At 40.1% G+C, this 20,191-nt stretch overlaps 1 protein-coding gene across 5 annotated transcripts in view; it reads right to left on the bottom strand.

Annotated features, from left to right (window-relative positions):
* Positions 1-19,337, bottom strand: part of STK39 (serine/threonine kinase 39) — a 76,354-nt gene extending 57,017 nt beyond the window's left edge. Inside the window, exons 1-3 of one of the 5 annotated variants that reach the window (XM_054278216.1) lie at positions 19,260-19,337; positions 3,058-3,170; positions 2,127-2,247 (exon numbers count right to left, since the gene is read on the bottom strand). Coding sequence is in view for 4 of the 5 variants with exons in the window: in XM_054278217.1 (XP_054134192.1) it covers positions 3,058-3,170; positions 18,553-18,673 (234 nt within the window). In the remaining variant the exon portion in view is untranslated. Of the gene's footprint in view, positions 1-2,126; positions 2,248-3,057; positions 3,171-18,552; positions 18,772-19,031; positions 19,225-19,259 lie in introns of those variants that run through there. The other 4 variants (XM_054278214.1, XM_054278215.1, XM_054278217.1 and 1 more) reach the window with 4 other exon arrangements.
* Between the last annotated feature and the right edge of the window lie 854 nt (positions 19,338-20,191).

Raw genomic sequence — 20,191 nt, 5'->3', positions numbered from 1 at the left:
ACCTCATGAGAGATAAGGGATGAAATTTTAGTCAAGAAAGAATTAAATAATTTCAGACTTGCAGTTCTAGAAAACTCCTATCACAAACAGAATAGTAAGCCTCCACAGACTTCATCTATTTGGCTGTGGCCCACGATATACACAGGTGGGAAAGAAAAGAAATTATTTAAAATACACTGCCAGGGAAACAGCTTGCAGCAGAACATTCAGGAGAAAACGCTGGAGCTTTCTTCACATTTATGTCACCTCAGACATTCAACAGCAGCAAAGAAGCAACAGCAATATAACTCTCTCCCTCATCCCTCTCTTACCCCTGCCTTGCACTAGCACAGGCATTTGTGTGCTTCACCAGGCAATATGCCCAGGTTAAAAGCTAACCTCTTTCAGCCAGGTTACTCCTGATCCAGTTTCACAGAGCAGCTGCATAAAAATGTCTTTCAGCCTGAGGGCAGGTGGGTGACACAGTTAATAAGCAACTGCGAGACAGCTCCTTTCCGTGCTGGGCGGCAGCAGCAGCGGCCGGGCCCTGAGCAGGCCGGTGCCGCCGCCCCCCGGGCCCGGCTCCCGGGGCCTCCCCACACAGCCGGGGCTCCTGCACGCCTCCTGCCCCCGGGGCAAACACCGCAGAAACGCCAACAGCCCGGAAAATCCCTTCGAGCAAACAATTCTACACAACACTCTGGAGTTTGTGGGCTTGAGGGGTGGATTATTCTAAAGGACCGGAGGTAAAAGAATAGGGAGGATACCCAGTCAGGACAGTACTAAGGACAGGACTTTTCCCTTGGCTTAGGGGGTAAAGTTACACTTCGGTTACAATAGTGAGAACACAGGACATTGCAGGAAACAGAGTATCGAATTTCAGGAGTTTGGCAGTTTGTGTAACCTCAGTAATATTTAAACTCACTCCCACACTTTGACACTGGCCCAAATCCTGTCTGCTTGCATGGGTTGGATGCATTTCCACTTCTCTGAAGGCCACACAGCTGAGAACTTGTGAAGGGTGCCTGTGCACAGCATTCACAAGCACTCTACACCATCATTTTTAAAAACAGCATGTTCAGAGAACAGACAGTTTTAGAACATTCCTGTGCCAACAAAAACTGTTTCATCAGAAAAATAAGTGATTAAAAACTGATTAAGCTCAAAATTTTTAGACACAAATTCTGCCAAAAACACAGGAACATTTTAAGTACTATCAACTGAAATGACAATATTAGTACAGTTGTAGCAGAAGTTCTGAAGGTCAATTATGCCTTTTCCCAGAAAAATTCTCTATTTTTGAAACAAAATTTTAAAGTTTCTCTAATAGAACTGAGCCATAAGTACACTGAACCTCACAGAAAAAAGTTAATTATGTATGTGTACGCATGCACATATGTGTACACACTTCTATAGCTCTCCTAACCAGAATCCAGGAAATCCCAATTCATGTTCAGATCAAAACAGATCAACAAATTCAACAAAAATTCTGCGCACAGAAAAGCAGAAATTGACTTATGTTATAAAATAAAACAGATGGCATGGACAGTTGTCTTTGTACCAAAAGAAAGCAATATAGGACCAAATATTCAAGACCTACTGCCTCATTTGACAGACAGCGGAGACATGTCAACAGTAAAGACACTCAAGCATTTGGCAAGGTAACTTTTTACAAGCTTGTAACTAACTGCAATCGTTTCTCCAGACCACAAGAATTTCTCTTGCAGATATCTGGCAGTTTTGTCTGGTTTTGCTTGTTTGCTTGTAATTTTAATTCTTAATGCCCAGTATTAGTTCAAATTCTAACCAAAAATTTCCAATTCTGACCAATTTATCTTACAGTTATTAGTATTTATCTTTTTATAGAAAGGTTCTTTGGGGACTATAGCTGTTAATACATCATGCACAGCATCTCACCTTGGGCTTAAGGACAGTTCAGAATTTATCTTTTGAGTTTTCAGTTGACAGAATTCTCACTACCTCAGAAGCAACTTCCACTACCACAATCCTCGTAAAAAGCACAACAATGTCGCATACAAGCAGTCACATAAACTCAAGGCAACTGCCATCAATCACCAGGGGAAGAGCATTTTGGGTCCTCCACTGTAAAAAAGCCATTTTATCTGAAGAAACTGGACGGACCATACCCTCTGTATCAAATTCAAGATATCTTTTGCACTGGCAATTCCCTGCTGAGGAGATCATTTCCTTCAGAGGCAGGAATTTCTGCATTAGAAAAAGCCCACAGTCTCTAGGCTGTAGTATAACCTGTGGAACAGAAGAGAGTGTTCTCACTTTTAGAATGGTTTTGTGTCCTTCAAATCTTATTACTCTGCCTATACATAAATACACATTAGTCTTGCAAGCACCTATCTAGGAGCATTAGAAAGCAATAGGTTTTGTGTTTCAATAGTTCTTTGTGAATTTTCTGGATTGGCATAACCAGTGCAGAGGAAAAACACTTGCAGTTCCTTTACAGATGGCTTCTTACAGGTCCCTTTCTTCTGACCAGAGGCCCAAACAAATAAAATTCTTCAAACATTCTTGCTGTGCCTATCTGATAAATGTGTGTTACTAGCTTTAACAAGAGTTTCCTTGTGTAGATGGCTGTGCAGCCATTCTTCCTTTTCTCCTTAAAAGTTATCATTATGAAATGATAACCAACATATTTCGATGCTTCAGACATTTTAAGGAGACTCACTAAATTTTTTCTGCATATTTTTAATCAGTGCTTAACCAAAGGAAAATGTATCTTTCCTCAGTATTAAAAAAGACAGACATCCAGGCAGTAATCACTTAAAAACTGAGCTTCCAGAAAACAAGAGTTTAGGGTCTTCCCACAGTTATCCCAAGTTGATTATCCCAAGATTAAACTTTGCATATGTTGTTTTTGTGACATGAAAAAATATGCATTAAAAAGTCATATCTTTAGGGAATGGCATAAGTCTTTAAGATTATTTTCAAATCCTTCTCTCATATCCTCCATAAAATTCTACCTCACTCTTGGACCAAGCAAAAAAAAAAAGTCGAAACAGAAGGTAAGTCTCCATGTAACATACTGCCCCTTGATTTACTTACAAGTAATTCATCCATACTGGTTTGGCATTTTTCTAAGTTGATCCTCTTTATTGCTACACGTTCTTGCCTGGGTTTGCAGAGTGCTGCCTGGACAACTGCTGTAGCACCGCTGCCTGAAAAAGGGCAGGAAAGGAACAGTCAGAGATCAGCAGAGATTCACAGATGAGGTAAACCAGCAACAAGCATGAGAAGCCCATACTGACAAAGAACTTCAAAGCTGCTGTTTATCCTTTTTCAGTGCTTTCTCCACATGCATACCTTTCCACTAGCAAGACACCTTTCACACATCTCGGATGGAAAAGAAAAATCTTAAAGTTTCTTTTCCATATACCACAAAAAAATTACAAAGCCAATGATTTCTCATTTATCAAGACATAACCACCCCCTCAATGCATTTCATAGTTCCTTACACTTCTGTCTTTGGATACAATTATTTTAATCAAGAACATGACCTGCACAGTTGATACATGGAGGGGCAAGTACTGTGCTTTATCAATTGTTCTTTTTTTCTGTACTTTTAGGCCAGTCCCTATTTAACCAGTTTTTTTGCTCCCCTATCCAATGAACAGGAAAAAAAAAAAAAAAAACAGTAAACTGTACATGCCAAATCTTCTACAGTTCCACCAGTGTTCGTGCTCATTCATTACAACTGCAGTAACACCCTACAAGGAGCATGCTGATCTTTGTGAGGAGCACAGGAGGCACAAGCACCACACCAACAGTAAGAAGATGCAGGTTACTGAATGGCCCAGCAGAGAAAGTCACTCATGTGTACTTGGCATGCAAATCACATATGGTCACACAACTATGCTGATAACAAAGCCCAGGGGAATTGAACAAATGTGGGGGGAAGAAATGGAATAATTTTCTCTAGAAGGCTTTATTTGTGAATCACAGGAGTAAAAGGCATTGTTGCTTCTTTTATCAGGCATCCACTGGCATTGACCCAGTCAGTATTGCCTCACTAAATTAATGAAATGATTGCCAGTAATATTCAGAAGGAGTTTTGCTCAAGTTGCACATCTTGTTGCCACATCAAATATAACAATGTGTGCTTCCTCAAATAATTACATTGTGCTCATGCATGCAGAAATCTAAAAGCTCCCAACAAGCTTCTACCATAATTCTAAATATTTCAATATAAATTATGGATTTCTGGTAAGTCATTTGAGCAACATGTTATATTGGCCTGCTTATAAACTATGTTCTATTTATTTGGCATGTCCTAGATGAATACAAATTGTGAACAAAAAGCCTTTTGTTGTCAAGCTCTACAAACGTGGATTCAGTTACCAGCCGACTTAAGAACAATTGAGAGCTTTTCCCTCTGCACATCTGAAAACAGCACCAACAATACCTCATGACTGAAAGTTATTGTATATGTTTTAATTGCTATCTGCTCAGCTATTTTCATGTATTGTTGGTTCACATGATGTTTTCACTCAAATCACAAAGCTTTTTAACTGCATATGATTTTTGTGTCAAAATTCTGAGCTCATCTTTTTAAAAAAAAGTCTCTTTAAAAAAACCTCTCCACAGGACTAACTAGTCATGTTTCTGCAGGATGTGGTCACAGACAAATATTGACATGTCCTGTTCTGTCTGCTTACAGAACAAAGCCTTTAAAAATTCCAATAATGTAGGTAATAAAAGAATTAAGAGATTTTAAAAATTAAATAAGACATCCCAAGGAAGAAACCACCACGTCAGCACAATTCAGCTAAGGTAAGACTCATCTACATCACTTTAATGAATTCGTCTTTCAGTAGACATCAAGACACAAATCCTCTCATTACTCTGACTACACAAACGTACATTGAAACAGGAGAAAGTATTTTTAGCTATTAAGTATACAGAAAAAAAGACCAAGATTTTCCTTATATATCTTTTTCATCTATGCCTTTAGTTTTATCTACTTGTAGAAAACAACCAAGATCTTTGCTTTAACATAGATTTGTATACAAAAGCCTCTAAAAAGACAAACAGAATAAGCATACAGAGAATTGATTCACCCAATGCCATGGTAAAATCTTGACTATTTCCTCAAGTTAAATGACAGCAAGTAACACTTCAAAACACTCTGGAAAAATCAACTACCAAAAGTATACTTTTCTGTGTTTTCTTCTCAAACAAAGGTGACTTACAATGGGATGTTCTTCACCACATTACTAAGATGTGCTGACAATGCAAAAAACTTTAGAATAAAGCCAATATACCAAGTTTCTTCTTTCTCCAGCTTTTCTAATTCTCTACACAATACACTAGTTTGAGAGTAAAGTCAAGTTATGCAGTCTTCTCAGTTTGACTTATGTACATATCAAACCTGCTTGGAAAAGCAGTTTCACACACTGAAGCAGGAGCCAAACACTGAGTAGCTGTATGCCTCCTTCTTCCTAAAGATGTTATCTCTTTCAATGGCTCACAAAGTGAACAACCAGGGATAGAGATAAGGAAAACCTGCAGCTTTCACATCTGGTCAAAAGACTCCTTTTGTCTCACCTACTGAACAAGGAGAAGTGCGCAGTGTTCCATAGGAGCAGCTATTAGAGACTACCTAAATAAGCATTTCAGTTGAAAGATAAGAGAATGCAGAACTAATGAACCTATCATCATACAGTGAAACTAAATTGGCACAAGCAACCATTTAGCATAACAAATTAGGATCACAGAAAATGATTTCATAGAATAGATTACAGTCAACTATTCCTTGTCAGAAGGTAGAGCTTCTTCAGATATTGAGCCTTGCAAGTCTTCCAAAACCCTCAAAGCAGAAAATACTAACTACAACATAACCAAAACAGACTGGTTTAACACCCAGTCTCTATTTAGGAAACTGATATAGTATAATGAAATCTCAGGTTGCATAAAACCATGAAGCCTTTACATCCAGTTGTCTCCTGCAAAACAATTACCCATGGTAATACTAAAAAACCCAGCTTTGTAAGAACAATGGGCTTTTCCACTACTGGAAAAGTCATTCTGCTACAGACAAGTTCTCTTTGCCAATTTCAAAAGTTAGCAGTGAAACAATGCAATTTCAGACCACATCAAGATGCCTACTACTCCCATTTCACAACAGACAACAGGTCAGAGTTTCATCTTGCCCTGGTGTTTTTGCTGCCATTCTCTCTAGTGTGAGCATGCCCTCACAGCCAACCTGTCCCTTCATGCTACAGACCATGCACTCCCTCCCTACCAGTCCCATCCCCAACGCAACAGAGCCATTAGAATTGCTTTTAACCATCTGGGTTCCCGCAATAGAAACCTTCACAAGAGCTACATCATATGGCCACACTGCACCTCTTCTGAAAGGATGCAACCTAAAAGCAGTTTTCTGCATTCCACTTTGCACATACTTCCCATAGAGCATCTAAAAACTCCACAAATATTCATCTGGGATTGAAGCTTACCCAAACCAGTTGTTCTAAATTTGACATAAAGGTATTTTTTCCTCTCTACTTTTTTTCAAAACATGAATCGAACCCTTGCAGAACCTGACTCAAAGAGAAGGATATTTGACATTAACCTTTAAGTTTTAACTGCTCTCCACTAGTCATGTCTCAAAAATACAGTGGGGTGAGATGGTTGGACCATATCACCAGCATATTGCACATGCCCACATCCTTCATACAAGGATGCGACACTTCATTTATTCCATTATTTCTAAAGGTCTAGTACTTTCCACTTATCATGGCATAGTAACTGTATTCAAAATAGACCACAAACATTTCTTTTCAATTTTGCTCTTATCCTTAAAAACAAAAGCCCATTAGCCCATAATGATTCATCCAGTTTCTCTTTTAGTGGCTCAGTGTTAGTCTCTACAGTATTTCAGCACAAGCCTCTTTTAAAGATCTCTGCAGTTTAGGCCACTCTAACAAAAGAGACCTTCCCCAATACTACACTGGTTCTAATTTCAGAAGAGGAGGATGAAACTTGTTGAGAATGGTAAGTTTTCTTGTTAACTAGATACCTGAAGGGCTAGAGAACAGTTGCAATTGGAGAAGACTAAATATCTTATATCAGAACCTATAAAGTCTTATATACCAACATATGCCACCTGCATTTTTGTACACTTCTGCTCCCCCAACCTACAGAAACCTCCTAATAACACTTAATCTCCCATAACATCCTAGTTTTGAAGAAGAACCCCCCCTAGGTAATTCTTAAATGTAACTCCTATACAGTGTAGCTGCAGGATTCCTTTTGCATGGAGCAGAATGCATTTGTGCACAAATCTAGATTAGGTTTCTACTCATGAATACATGTGGAGTTTTTAATGTAATGTACAAAGCACCTGTACTTATATAAAAGCTTGGAAAGGTATGTTGTATGTGCTGTACGTTTGTTGCACACAATATTGCGCAGCATATTTCCAGCATTACTAAATCCGTTATGAACCAATCAGCCCTTCAAAATATTCCATAGCAGCACTGGGCTGAACCTGGCTGGTCTCTTCAGTTTCGAAAGAATTAATTTTGTTGGTGACAAAGCAATACTTTTGGTTAACAAACAGAGAACAAAGAATATTTAACTTCTTTTGGTTGCTAGATTTTACCCCAACTTTCAGTATTACTCACTTTCTTTCACATTACTTCCACTGATTAAAATAAGTTATAAATCAGCCAGGTAAAGTTCATTTACACCTCCACACTGAACTCTGAATCTTTTGGAAACTTAGCTTCTTCACAGAAAATGAGCCATTATTTCCCTTTACATCTTCACATGACAAATACTTGAGTTCTTAAGAAGCTCACAATAATCATTCCTGTCCTAACAACTCCTGCCCACTTTGTGTTCTGAATTCATGCTGGGATCAAATCTCTCTCCTTATAGCTCACTTGGATACTACTTTACTTATCCTAGCAGTTATGATATAATTCAGTTAAATACACTAAGTGCTACATGAAATCGATGCCCACACCTAGAACTGCTACTTCTGCATTTTTGACATTCAAAGATTGATCTCTTTAATTGCTCAATTAATTTATTTTGCAGTTGGACATTTAAAACATTGCTATTATGGCTAAAGAACCATGGGGTTACTCAATTGTTGTATTTACCTTTTTGTGGGAAATTAGCTTACACAAAATCTGAGATCTAGCTGAGATTCCATACTACTTTTTAAAAGTCCATTGTATAAACAATCCAGAAAAACCTTTCCAAATATGCTATACAGATATTTCAGTGATTGTAGAGAAGTCCTAAATAGCCTAAATGTTGATGTCAAAATTATTATGCATCACAGAAAAGTCCTATGCAAGTGTTAATCCAACCTATGATAAAGCTAAGATAAAGCAAGCTTCAGCATTAACCAGGTATCATATCCTCCATACAGAAAGAAAAAGGCAGGGGGATTCACAAACAGCAATAAACCCCCACATGCATGAAAAACAGCCACAGGAGGAAATGACCTAGCTTTCTGAGATATTCTCTTTATTATCTCACTAAAATAGTAAAAGAACTGGTTATAATAGATGTTTTGCCCAGATAAATTACAGGAAATACTTTGAGGTTTACTGTGATATAGCTCCATGTCAAATCTTTAGAACAGAATAAAATTTTCTGCCAAAAGCACGTGAAAGAGAACTACTTTCTTGAACATAGAGGGTACTAGCATCAGAGTATAGCAAATATGTGTCAATCACAAACTAATTATTCAGGAAATATGACAAATTGGAACTGTACAAGAAAGCTGAGAAGCTCTACCAATGATCTGGAAAATACAAGTCTTACTTCCCTCCATCAGAGAGCTCAGACACACTATATTGCAGGATTTCTTCTGAAACATCTTTCTTATCTGAAGAATAATCAGCTATCAACACCAGCCATGGGTAAAAGAATTTTAAGTGTTCCACTGTCACTGACAAAGGTATTTAAGAAATCTGTAGCTAGAAAGTGAAACCAGATATATTTAGATCTGACACAAGTTTTTTTAATAGTGACTGTGTTCAGCTTTAAAATGTAATATCAGCCTAAGAGATGGCTTTTTGCTTTCAGACACTTTCTTGTTAAGGAGACTTCGGCCTAGAGCCATACAGAGCTCAGCACTTGTCAGCTTGATACAATGGCATCAACACACTAAGATTAGACTGAAAAGTCCAAGGATGACCATTAACTATGTTTGGGGCATTCAAGTAAACCTTTCATGGAAATGTCAGCATCACAGCTGGTAAGGAAAACCTAAACAAAAGCAGTTCACTTTCAGTAGGTGTTATTTTCTCCCTGACTTGTCCTTTAAAATAGGTGAGTCATCTAAATAAAGTTGAAAGGGAACTGTCTAGGGAAACCCCCTATTATAAATATTACTCAAGATTAAATTTCTTTTGCTCTGCTCCACATCTCAATTAACTTCTTAAGAAGTTTTATAAATAAGTGAGAAACGTCTACATAAAAAAAAATCCAAAATCACCACTGTTTGAGACATCAGAGTTATCAGAACTGGAATTTGCCTTGTGGAAATGTCAGGATAAAACTGGTGTGATCCACAGGCCCTGCTCCTGACCCCTTGTAAAGCAACTGGCATAACTAACACCACTTTATAAGGCAAGCAGGAATTCCCTGTGACTGAATGGGTGATGTATTCATTCCTCTCCCCCTTATTCTCAGGCACTGAAGGTCCTGTGAACCAAGCAGGCAACCAAACAGATTTCTCCTTCCTCTCCTGCAGTCCCATCCCGGTACACCCTCCCTCCCAGCTTCAAGATTCCTGGGAATCATGGTGATCACTCCCTCTTGTACAGCACTGAACATCCCAGATCCCAGTGCTGGTGATGAACCCATCACTGGGAAGTACAACAGCATAGGGAATACCACAACTGCCTATAACATCAAGCACTTACAAGTCCTGAGTAAGGAACTTGGACTCAAGCTGCTGGTGGACACTGAGATGCTTGTGGTCAGAGATGCTTCCATCATCATCTGCTACCTCTAAGGACTGACTTGTATCTTCCATATCATCTTCCAGTCCAGATTTGACCTGATCTGCAGAGGGTTCCAGTCATTGGAAACAGTAAGCTAAGTTGTATTAAAAATTCTATGATACTATACTGGGGCTGCCATGGGATAAGGACAAATGTGAATGTACAGTACTCCACATTAATGTATCCAACAAATCCATGTTCATTCTGTATTTTTCCAACAAAAAGCATGAAAAAGAGTGAAGGATACAACTTGATTAAGAATTTACAGATTTTATCTGCCATGTTATTATCCATTCATTCTCACTTGAAAAGAGCATGGATTCTGATAATTTCATTTTCCCTGTTGTTTCACCATCAATATAGAAACCATTATTCAATATGCATACAACTCTAAAAATCTGGAAGGCAAAGCCCATGCTGAAAATGTCTCTGTATAACTATAGGAGAACTTGGTATCTAGTATTCACTGTGGAACCAAAAGTTACCTTACCAGGGTACCATCAGAACTCCACAGAACCCCCTTATAAATATAGAACAAATTGAAGATTTGCTATGCTGAGTCAGCTCTCCTGCCTAGAAAGAAGCTGTTAAAAAAGAACTACTATTCATTTCTGAAGTAGCACTATACACAAATTGTGTTGATTTAGTTGGCATATTTTATTGTTTCTCATTTGGTTTGAAAGTAAACACTTGGAACAATTCTAATACCATGAATGCAGTATTTTCCAAGTATTCCGGATGTCACCACATAGTGCATCATTCTCTTCCGAGAATGAAAAACAGCAATCCACCAAAACAAAGGCACTATTGCTACTGTCGTGTCAAAGATCTCTAATTAATCCAGCAGTATTGAGCTACAAATCTTCAGCTAGTTCACCCCAACAAAATGTCCCTCCTAGAATTTGAGTCTACTGTGACCACACATTACAAGCAGAAAATTTATCTATTTCTCATATATCGCTTCTCATGAAACAATGGCAGAGTTAGAGCAATATGAATACTATCATATCATTAAATTTTCATTAGGCAATTCTAATGCAATTCTAATGAGGTCCCTATTATTAGTCTGAAGTGGTTTAGGAGTCTGGAAGCACAAGACACTAAGAGGAATAAATTATAAGCTTAAATTCAGTCCCTGTGATAAAACATCTTCAAAGCAAGAAAGTGAGAAGGAAAAAGCAACTTTATAATTAAATGGCTATGCTTCTGAGTCCAAATATGTTACTTCTCAGAAGTCTAAAGCAATAGCTTAAGTTTATGCTCTTGTTCATATTACTCCTAAAAGACAGAAACCACAAGTAACAAACACACAGTATTTTTCTCGTCAGTTAAATTAACTACTTTTGCACCACTACCCTGAACCAAGTATACTTGGCACATGGACATTCAGTATGGATCTTGACTTTCAAGACCTTTAAGTAGATAATTCTTCTGAAAGGATGATTAGGAACACAAAAAAGCTCCTAATTTTCCGTCTGCTTCCAATTCTAATTTTTCTAAGTGCAGAAGCATAGCTCAAAAGCTATATGATGATTATGTTACATCAGCCTATAGGGCATTCTCAAGTTTCATCTATATTTAACTTACAATCAGAGGCAGTTAGACATCCACAGGAATAATTAGGCTAATAAAATAATTCAGAATTTTTTATTTGTAAAGATTAAGGACTAATGGAGACAGCTAATTTATCATACTGAAGTTTCACTTATAAGGAAAAAGTAACATTATAGAGAGAATTCTTTCCTCAAGACTTTTATACCATAGCAGTCTCACCTCATTCTGCCTGATAATGTTCTTAAACTCACAAGTTTCAACCATGCAAACCTTGTGCACATCCTAAGACCTTCAAACTTAGCAAGAAACAGTCAAATCTAGTGGAGCTGTAAGGATTTCATCCCACTGGAAAGGCTGTGCTGTAAAAGGCAGAAATACAGAAAAATCCACTCATTCAACACAGTTCATTCTTTATTTACACAAGTAAGAAGCATCAACATATATTAAGTATGATTTTTAGGGGATCAGGGAAAATTCACTTTTAATTTTGGGCACCAGAAAATGTCCTAGTGACATTTTGTTTTCCAAGTGCTGCAAGCATGGTACTCCTGTGCAACCTCTGCTCATCAGCATCCCAGTGACTTCAGCAAACCCAAGAAGTTAACAAGAGTAGTTAACTTAATTTGATTTTTAGGGTCCATTCTTTAACCATCAAGAATTACAATTATTACTGAAAGCAAAAAAAAAAAAAGCCTCTATCAACTGCTGCCTTACAGTTCTAAATTATTTTGGAAGGTCAAATGGAGGAAGATAAAGAGAAAGCCAAGGCAGTGCACACAAGAATTAAATATGACCTGACAAGTAGCCACTATAGGAGCCACCCAGATCTCCTTTGCATGGAGAGCTAACTGTGTTTTCCCCTCAAGCCAATCAGAACAGATGTGGTTTTGTTTCCAGTTAACAAAGAGAAGCTCCATTTGACAAACCGATCCTGAAAAAAAAAACAACTGGTCTAGGACCTAAGAGAAAATGATTCTTCACAAAAACAAAAAAAGTAAAGCGGTTCTTAAGTTGTTTCAGAACAACAAGTAAAATAGCTCTGCCAGGTCTGAACTCAGCCCCTGCCATCAAAGCACAGTGCTGGTTACAAGAAGTAGCTCTACTCCGAAGATGCAAAGCCTTGCTGTTGTAACACTTAGCAAGGGGCAAAATCATGCAATCCTTTCAAATTTCTACATGCTCAGCAGCAGAGTGGCTCCTTGTCTAACACTCAATCAAATCCTGCAGAGCCAGGACAGGGCAGGTATTGGGCCTTAACTGTAAGAAGGACTTGGATGGAAGGGAAAGAAAAAGCATAGAGAGACGAGAGCAGCCAATAGGGAATTAGGCAGATGAGAAGAGCAGGAAAACATATGTACTATAAATTATCATTACACAGCACCAGCCAACTGCCTGATGTGTTGATATATGTTCCTTTACCCTTACAGTAAACAAGGTAACTTTAAAACAAGCTTAATATCCTCACTACTTCCAATCAGGAGAACCCCAAAGGAAGCTCTTTTTTTTCTTTTTTGCAATTTACATTAGTTTTGTTTAAAATTCACTAAATTATAAAAAAAAAAGTTTGAACACTGAATCAATTAAAGTTTTACTTCTAATGAACCAATGAAAACTACAGCTATGTACAACCATGTCTCCAATCAGGGTGTTTCTAATGCACTTCCATTAAAAACAAAAAAAGCATCAAGGCAGATCCCTTCCCCAACACTACCATGGGGAGACAAAGCAAATAATTAACAACTTCAAGCTCTGCAAGCCTCATTAGCAGCACAGCACTGTGAATGTTCCACAAGGTGTTTTTAAATTGTACCATGACCACCTTTACCCTGGCAACTGAATTAAAAGCCACTCCTTATTAAAATACTAAATGGGGATTTAATATTTCCAGTTTTTACAGATGGTTATTAGCAGGCAGAAAATCTCAACCAATTATTTCCCAAAACATAAAATTTAATTTACAAAATTAAACTCTTCCTGCCAAGCTGAAATTGTATTAAGTTGCAATTAATATTACAAAGGCTGTATTTAATATGTGCATGTAAAATATTCTTAGGCTGCTGTAGTAACTTTTAAGATTTATTGTTAAGGAATAGAATTTATTTTGGAGCAGAATTAAGGCAGACACATTTTTCTTTTTACCAAAACTTTTTGTAAAAGTTAGGTAGCATTAAGTATTGCTCATCAAATTATGCAGACTCTCATGCAAGAATTGTGGAGGTTTTGCCAGAGCAAATACAAAATTTTGCCATAGCTTTAGTTGTTAGTGTGGTATTTCATTTAGTACAGTGTGATTTACTTTACAGCACATACATAAAAACTACTGCAAAAGAAAGACCTTCAAATGTTAAAAAAAATCCTGATTCAGCACAAGGATAAGAAATTTTGGAAAATGTGAATGAGACAGGAGCACCTGATTAACAGAACAACAACAAAGAACTGTAATTTCACCTTTAACTGTAGAGGCTTTTCAAAACAGTGTACAGCACTACCAACGTGAACATGGGTTCCTGAGGATCACAAACAGAGATAGTCAAAGATCCCTGATAGCAACAAATATAGGACAGTCTATTCTCTGTCAGACAAAGAGCCATTAGCAATACATGCAGCAGGTGAGAAAAAGAAGTCAATTACACACCCTGGAAGCACCACTAAAGACCTCAGAGCTATTAACCAAGAGTGATTCTCAGGCTGCTTATAATAAGAACCATAAAATCAGCAGAACAAGCTCATACACTACCTTGTTCTACTCAAAATCCCAACACACTTGACTTAGCAACACTGCACCTTATGAGGCAAGAAATGACAAGATATTTTTAAACTCAAAGTTAGAAAAAAAATAGACAAACATACAAGTTCAACTAAGGTAACTTTTTAATGATTTGCAGCCAATATAAATAATCCGTTTCATAAAGTAACCTTTTATTTCAATCTAGTTCTGGTCGTTTCCCAGCCAGAATAATTTTCAAAGTCAGTTGCAGCAGGAGAGAAAAATATAATTTTATAATGGAAACTAGTACCCAACCTAATCACAAAATAATCCACTGCTTCTCCATAACAGAATCCACCTTCCATCAGTGCAGGATGACAATAAGTCACATCTGGCAGAGAAGCATCAACTCCAAAGTAATTTTCCAAAATAAAGCCGAAGCTACTTGATCATACCTAGACAAAAAAAAATAAAATAAAAAAAACCCACCACCCAAAATAAAACAAAAAACCAACCTATATTGAATGCTGCTTTGTCTCATCCACATGATGTAGGGCTCATTACAATTTGAAAGGCTGAAAGACTATTTTAAAAAAACAGAAAACTGAATTAAGTGTTAATGTTGATTACCATTTAAATGCTTTTTCTTTGAATATTGATATTGCTTCTGAGGAAAAAAACCCTCATAAGTATATGACAAATTTAAAGCAATTCTAATTTCAGTTATTTCATTCTGAACACTTGGTAATAAACCCAAACTGCTTAAGAACACCTCTCACAGTACTGCTTTCATTAGCTGCTATTTTTTTAATCCAAGTCATATTCATCTTAAAAAAAAACCCAAAAAATAACAAAATCCCCTCCACACATATTAAAATCCACTGAGCATTTTAATGCATTTAAATCTTAGAAAGAGATCTCCCAGGTCTTCGCTAATTTAAACGTGGCTCTACCCTAATAGCAATTACAGTTCTTATCTGTGTAACTACTGCCAGAAGGTTGGTTGGATTCTCCTTTCCTAACAATTAGGAATCCCATTGTAATGTGCTTTTATATATGGACAACCTGTATTAAACTGAATCAATGTAGAAGCTTCCTCTTTACGCTATACATTTACAGAGAGCAATCAGTGGTTTTCTCCCCCTCCAGAAAATATAAGCATCTAGGCATTAATTGGAAGAGCCTCTTCCTTGCACCAAACCTGTCAATCACAAAGCCATGCAGCAAGTCAAACAGGGAATCTGATCCAGCAGGAAACTGACCCGGCAGAAGAACTAGTTCGCTGTCAGATCAATGAGATCCTTTCAGCAGCTGCCTGTTAGAGCAGATTAAATGTATCATGAAACTGCACACAAAGAGTTTACAGAGAACTGGCCAGCCTCCTACAAAATAAAGCAGACTTGGAATAACATCTCATAAGAACTCCTTAAAGCTAGTATTTTCTCCTCAGCAGACACTTGAATCTCCCAGCCATCCTGAAGGATACAACAGACAGAAAATAAAAAAAAAAGCTTTTTCATTGGAAATCCATATCATGTGGCCTTGGTTTTCAACACAGCATGTGGGTAGACACAGATGAGCAATAAGAAGTGTTCATGCTTTCACAGAGAAGAATATAACTTCTCCAGCTGCTAAACCCAAGGGATGGAGATGGCCCACAAGACTAACAGTTATTTTCATTTCATAATCCCCACCAAAACTTTTAAAAATTCCTAAAACAGCTATTCCTGCATTTCTGCTTTAGTTACCAACAAATCTGAAGCCTCTTCTGTCAGGAAGCATGGTGATAAACCATACTGGTTTATCTTTCCTCCTGCAAAGCCCAAAATGGTGCTTCACTGCATGGTCATTTTTTCTCACTTAACTGGTAAAGGGCTGCTGTAACTGAACTCAGCTGACACGACACAGCTCCTCAGGGAGAAGTATGTGGTGCTTTCCAGAGGTGATCAGCTCTGTTTCAGCAAGAGGTAACTACTCCTGTTCACAACGTAATTAACCCTGGCATGGCGCATGAAAAGGGTTGCTGCTGAACTAAGTTCAGACTGTGTCATTCTCTCCTCCCTCAGATACAGAAAATATTATTGAAGAGTCCCTTACCATGTTCATTAAAACCGACAATATTCATCCTAAAGCTCCAAAATTATGTTAACATGTGGTCAAACACATGGAATTTACAGGGGGCTTGGTTTGGCTGGGCTTTTTTTAGAAAGTGGGGTAGGGTGTGCTCAGTTAGAGTTTTTTACTATTTTAATAGTATCCAGACTAAATTTAATCTCATAGTGAGTCTCCTGTAAATTACGAAGGTGTTAATGAAAAGACATGTTTGTCTAAGCACAAGATTTTTTTAGTCAACTGGTACAAAATAAATCTCAGCAACTTTCAAAGAAAGTAATGGAATACACCTAAGCTCAGTGAAACTACAGCAGGCAAGTTCAGTGTGTCCAAGAATCTGATTCAATATACCCTGACCTCAATTTATTCCCTAGGCATTCAGTTAAATAACATCAATATTTAGGAGCACCCACAGGTAACTAGCAAAGAAGTTTCTCTATAGATCAGTATCTGCAAGTCCAACGAACATCCACTCATTCAATGAATGTATATAAATATATATATTAGCTGTTAGGATTACAGTTTACATATCAAAAGATACAAGCTTTTAAACCGAAAGAATAAAGTGGAAAGGCGGTTTTAAAGGAAATTCTCACACAGGCATTCTACAGGTACTGTAACAGAAAACAACTACTATTTAAGTAACTCATATGACCCATATTACACCCTAGACAAAGATTAATCCAACACTTTTGAGGCCTTTTTCACCATAGAAGAGGGATCTTCTTCTCAGCAGAGATACACCTTTATGCTAGCAGAATCACCTCCACTTGGCTAACTTTGACCTATTCCCCAGACTGAGGAAGACAATCCTCTGTCCAGTAAACCCATACTTTCTGGGGGCCTCCATAGGCAACATCTGCTCAATACTGAACACAGTCAGCCACCTCCAGGGACCTGAACACCTGAACCCTCTTTAGTCCCTATTCACAGCCTGGAAGCACAAATAGAAACACAAAGGCACCACCTGGGTCAACAAAAAGCCATCCCATTTTAAGGAAGAAGTACTTTTCTCAACTATTTTGTTTCTGCCTGTGGAAAATAAAAAAGTTTAATGACCAAGCTGAATATACACAACTTCCAGATTGATAACATGAAGTTCTGGTGCTCATCAGCCTGACAACAATTAGCAATTAGTGTAATACTGAAGATAATCAACAGCATCAGCAGGCAAGTCACCTGGACTTTTCTCACTTAAGTGGCCTTATTTGTAAGAAACAGCAATCAAAGCTGGTCTTTGCCATCTGCAGTGTTTGCTAGAAGTTTAAAATGTTACATACAAATAAAAGCAAGTTTTCCCAAAGTAGATCGTTAGCAACATCTAGGGCAGCATCCAGGGCAAGAGATGAAAAACTTTCCATCGTGCATACTTGCATCAACAGCTAGCATTTCATAAAGTAAAATTCAAAATGACTTTAACCAAATAAAGGGAATGGAGAGTGAACACATCTGATCCGTGTTAGTTGGATACGTGAACAGAGTGCTGAAGCGCACAACCAAGAAAGTCCCCTTCCTTGGGAGGGGGCCAGCAGACGGGTTAAACTTCACATGGCAAACCGGGTCAAAAGCAGGTTGGCTGGGGTGAAAGCGAAGCTGTAATCCCCCGCTGGCCTTACGTGCCACCGACGGGCATAGGGCCGAGGGGCATAAGGAGATGCGAACAAGATGAAACAGTGAGGGAGAAGTGGAAATAGTTTAAATATGTATATACGTGTATATATACACACTGATTAAGAGAGAGTCGTCACGTGAGCAGCAGATCTACGGGTGAGATTTACCTCCCCCATGAAAGCACCGGAAAAATGCAGAGTAATCTAAGCGGATGCACGCACATGTGCGCATCCACGGACACACAGCGTAGACACACGAAGCACACAGAGCGCATCCGCGGAGTTGCCGGGGTCCCAGCGCAGAGCGGCAGGTCAAGGCTGGAGTGACGATGCACCGCAGGACAGCGGCGCCTCCGCCGAGCCGCACCGGGCGGGGCACGGCGGCTTCTGGCAGGAGCCGCCGCCCCCCGGGGCCGCCCGCTGCCGGGCGGATAAAGTTTGCAGCAGCCGCCGCTGCAGTGCCGGGTGCGTCCGCCGCAGTGAGCCAGCCCTGCCTGCGGGAGAGCGAGCGCCGGTAGGCCCGGGGCCGGCCGCGGCATCCCTGCCTTCCTTCCCCACCTCCGCCCCGCCGCGCCCCCGCTCCACTGACCGATCACCTCCTGCAGCTCGTAGGCGTCCCTGCAGATGGGCCAGCCGGCGGCCGGGGCGGCGGGTGCGGGCGCCGGCTGGGGCTGCTGGACGTGGACCGGCGACTCGCCCTGCTCCGCCATGATGCTGCCGGAGCGCCCAGGCACCCGGCGACCTTCTCCAAAGTTCCCCTCCAGCAACACCTTTCCGCCGCGCTCTGCCTCCCGCCCGCCCTGCCCGAGCAGCCGGCCGCCCGCCCGGCGGAGGGAGGAGGCAGGGCACCGAGGGGGAGGAGGCAGAGGCGGGCGGCGCCGCCGGCCCCGGCCGCTCGCCCAGCGCCGCTGCGGAGGGACGGAGCCGAGCGCGGGCCGGGGCCCCGGGCGGTGCCGGTGCGGAGCGCGCCCCCGCCCCCGGGACAAGCGCTGGCGCTCTCGCAGGTGCGGCCCGCGGGAGCGGCCCCGCGCACCCCGGGGCTCGCCGCCTTGCCCGGCACCCCGTAACCTACCTGCCTGCCTGCTGCTCCGGCCATCGCCCTTCCCCGCTCATCCCGCGGCTCGCTGCGATGCTCTGCGCCTCGGGAAGCACCGCGAGGTCCTGCCCAGGGCGGCGGGCAGAGCCCGTGCAGGCCATGGCCCTGCCGGCGGAGTGCCGGACCCCGCCAGCGCCGGGCAGCACCGGAGGGAGGCAGGGAGGGAGGGAAGCCACGTCGCGGGGCGGATGCTGAAGCACCTGTTAGGCCGATAGCATGAGCACACAGGCTGCTCTGGAGCACTGCTCACTGTAAGTGTCACTGCTGAGTGTGCTGCTCCAGATGACTCGTATTCGAATTTGAGGACGTGAGGAAAGCGTTTTCTTCCATCGGTGATCGTGCTGCAGTCCTGCAAAGTGTTCAAATACCATATGACGAGTAGCCCTCTCCAGGATGAGTAGGACAGCTGCAGCGTGTCACTTCAGTGCAGACACTGCCTCAGTTCACGACACCGAGAAGGACTGAGGACAGCTAAAAATGCTCCCCTCGCTAACCAGTACCAAGTGATTTAAACAAATAAGAATCATGATTAAACATCTCCAGTGCTTTCCATTATACAGTGCAAGGTTAAAAAAACCCTTCAACCTTGGGTTAAACAAAATTCTGCTGTTAATAATAGTATGGATTTTTTTTCTTCTACACTCTAAGTAGTGTCAAGTGTTCAATGACATCATCAGGACTTTACTTACTATGGAGTAATTTAGAAAATAGTTATTTGTGTAGTCTACAGTCTCACCCCTACTTTGAATGCTTTGCATTTTAAGACTTATAGAGCTCTGAGAAGAAAAGTGGTAACATAAGATTTCCATATAGTCCAAAATCTTACTTCCTGCTACAGAATGAACTTAAGGTAATTAGAACTAATACAGGATGCTAGCAGGAAAGCTATAGCACTGTCTAAAAGAACAGAACCTCAGAAATTGTTAGGAAGTATGATGAAGTGTGATTTAGAGTCAAGAAAACATACGTATAACAACTAACCCCTGTTAGATACTTTGTTCCATTTGGGATAATGTCCTTCAACTAATATTTTGTGTGTGTGATTAGTTCAGTGAGGACTCAGTTAATTGAAGGTTATTTCAAAAAGGAAAGCAAGTTACTTCTAGCTTGCTGTTGTTGAGAAGCTGAAGGA

Source organism: Melozone crissalis, unplaced genomic scaffold, assembly GCF_028551555.1.
Source record: "Melozone crissalis strain CALT ecotype California unplaced genomic scaffold, PUWL_Pcris_2 ptg000023l_1, whole genome shotgun sequence".
In the NCBI taxonomy this organism is placed as follows: Eukaryota; Metazoa; Chordata; class Aves; order Passeriformes; family Passerellidae; genus Melozone; species Melozone crissalis.
This window is presented reverse-complemented; position numbering and strand designations above follow the sequence as displayed.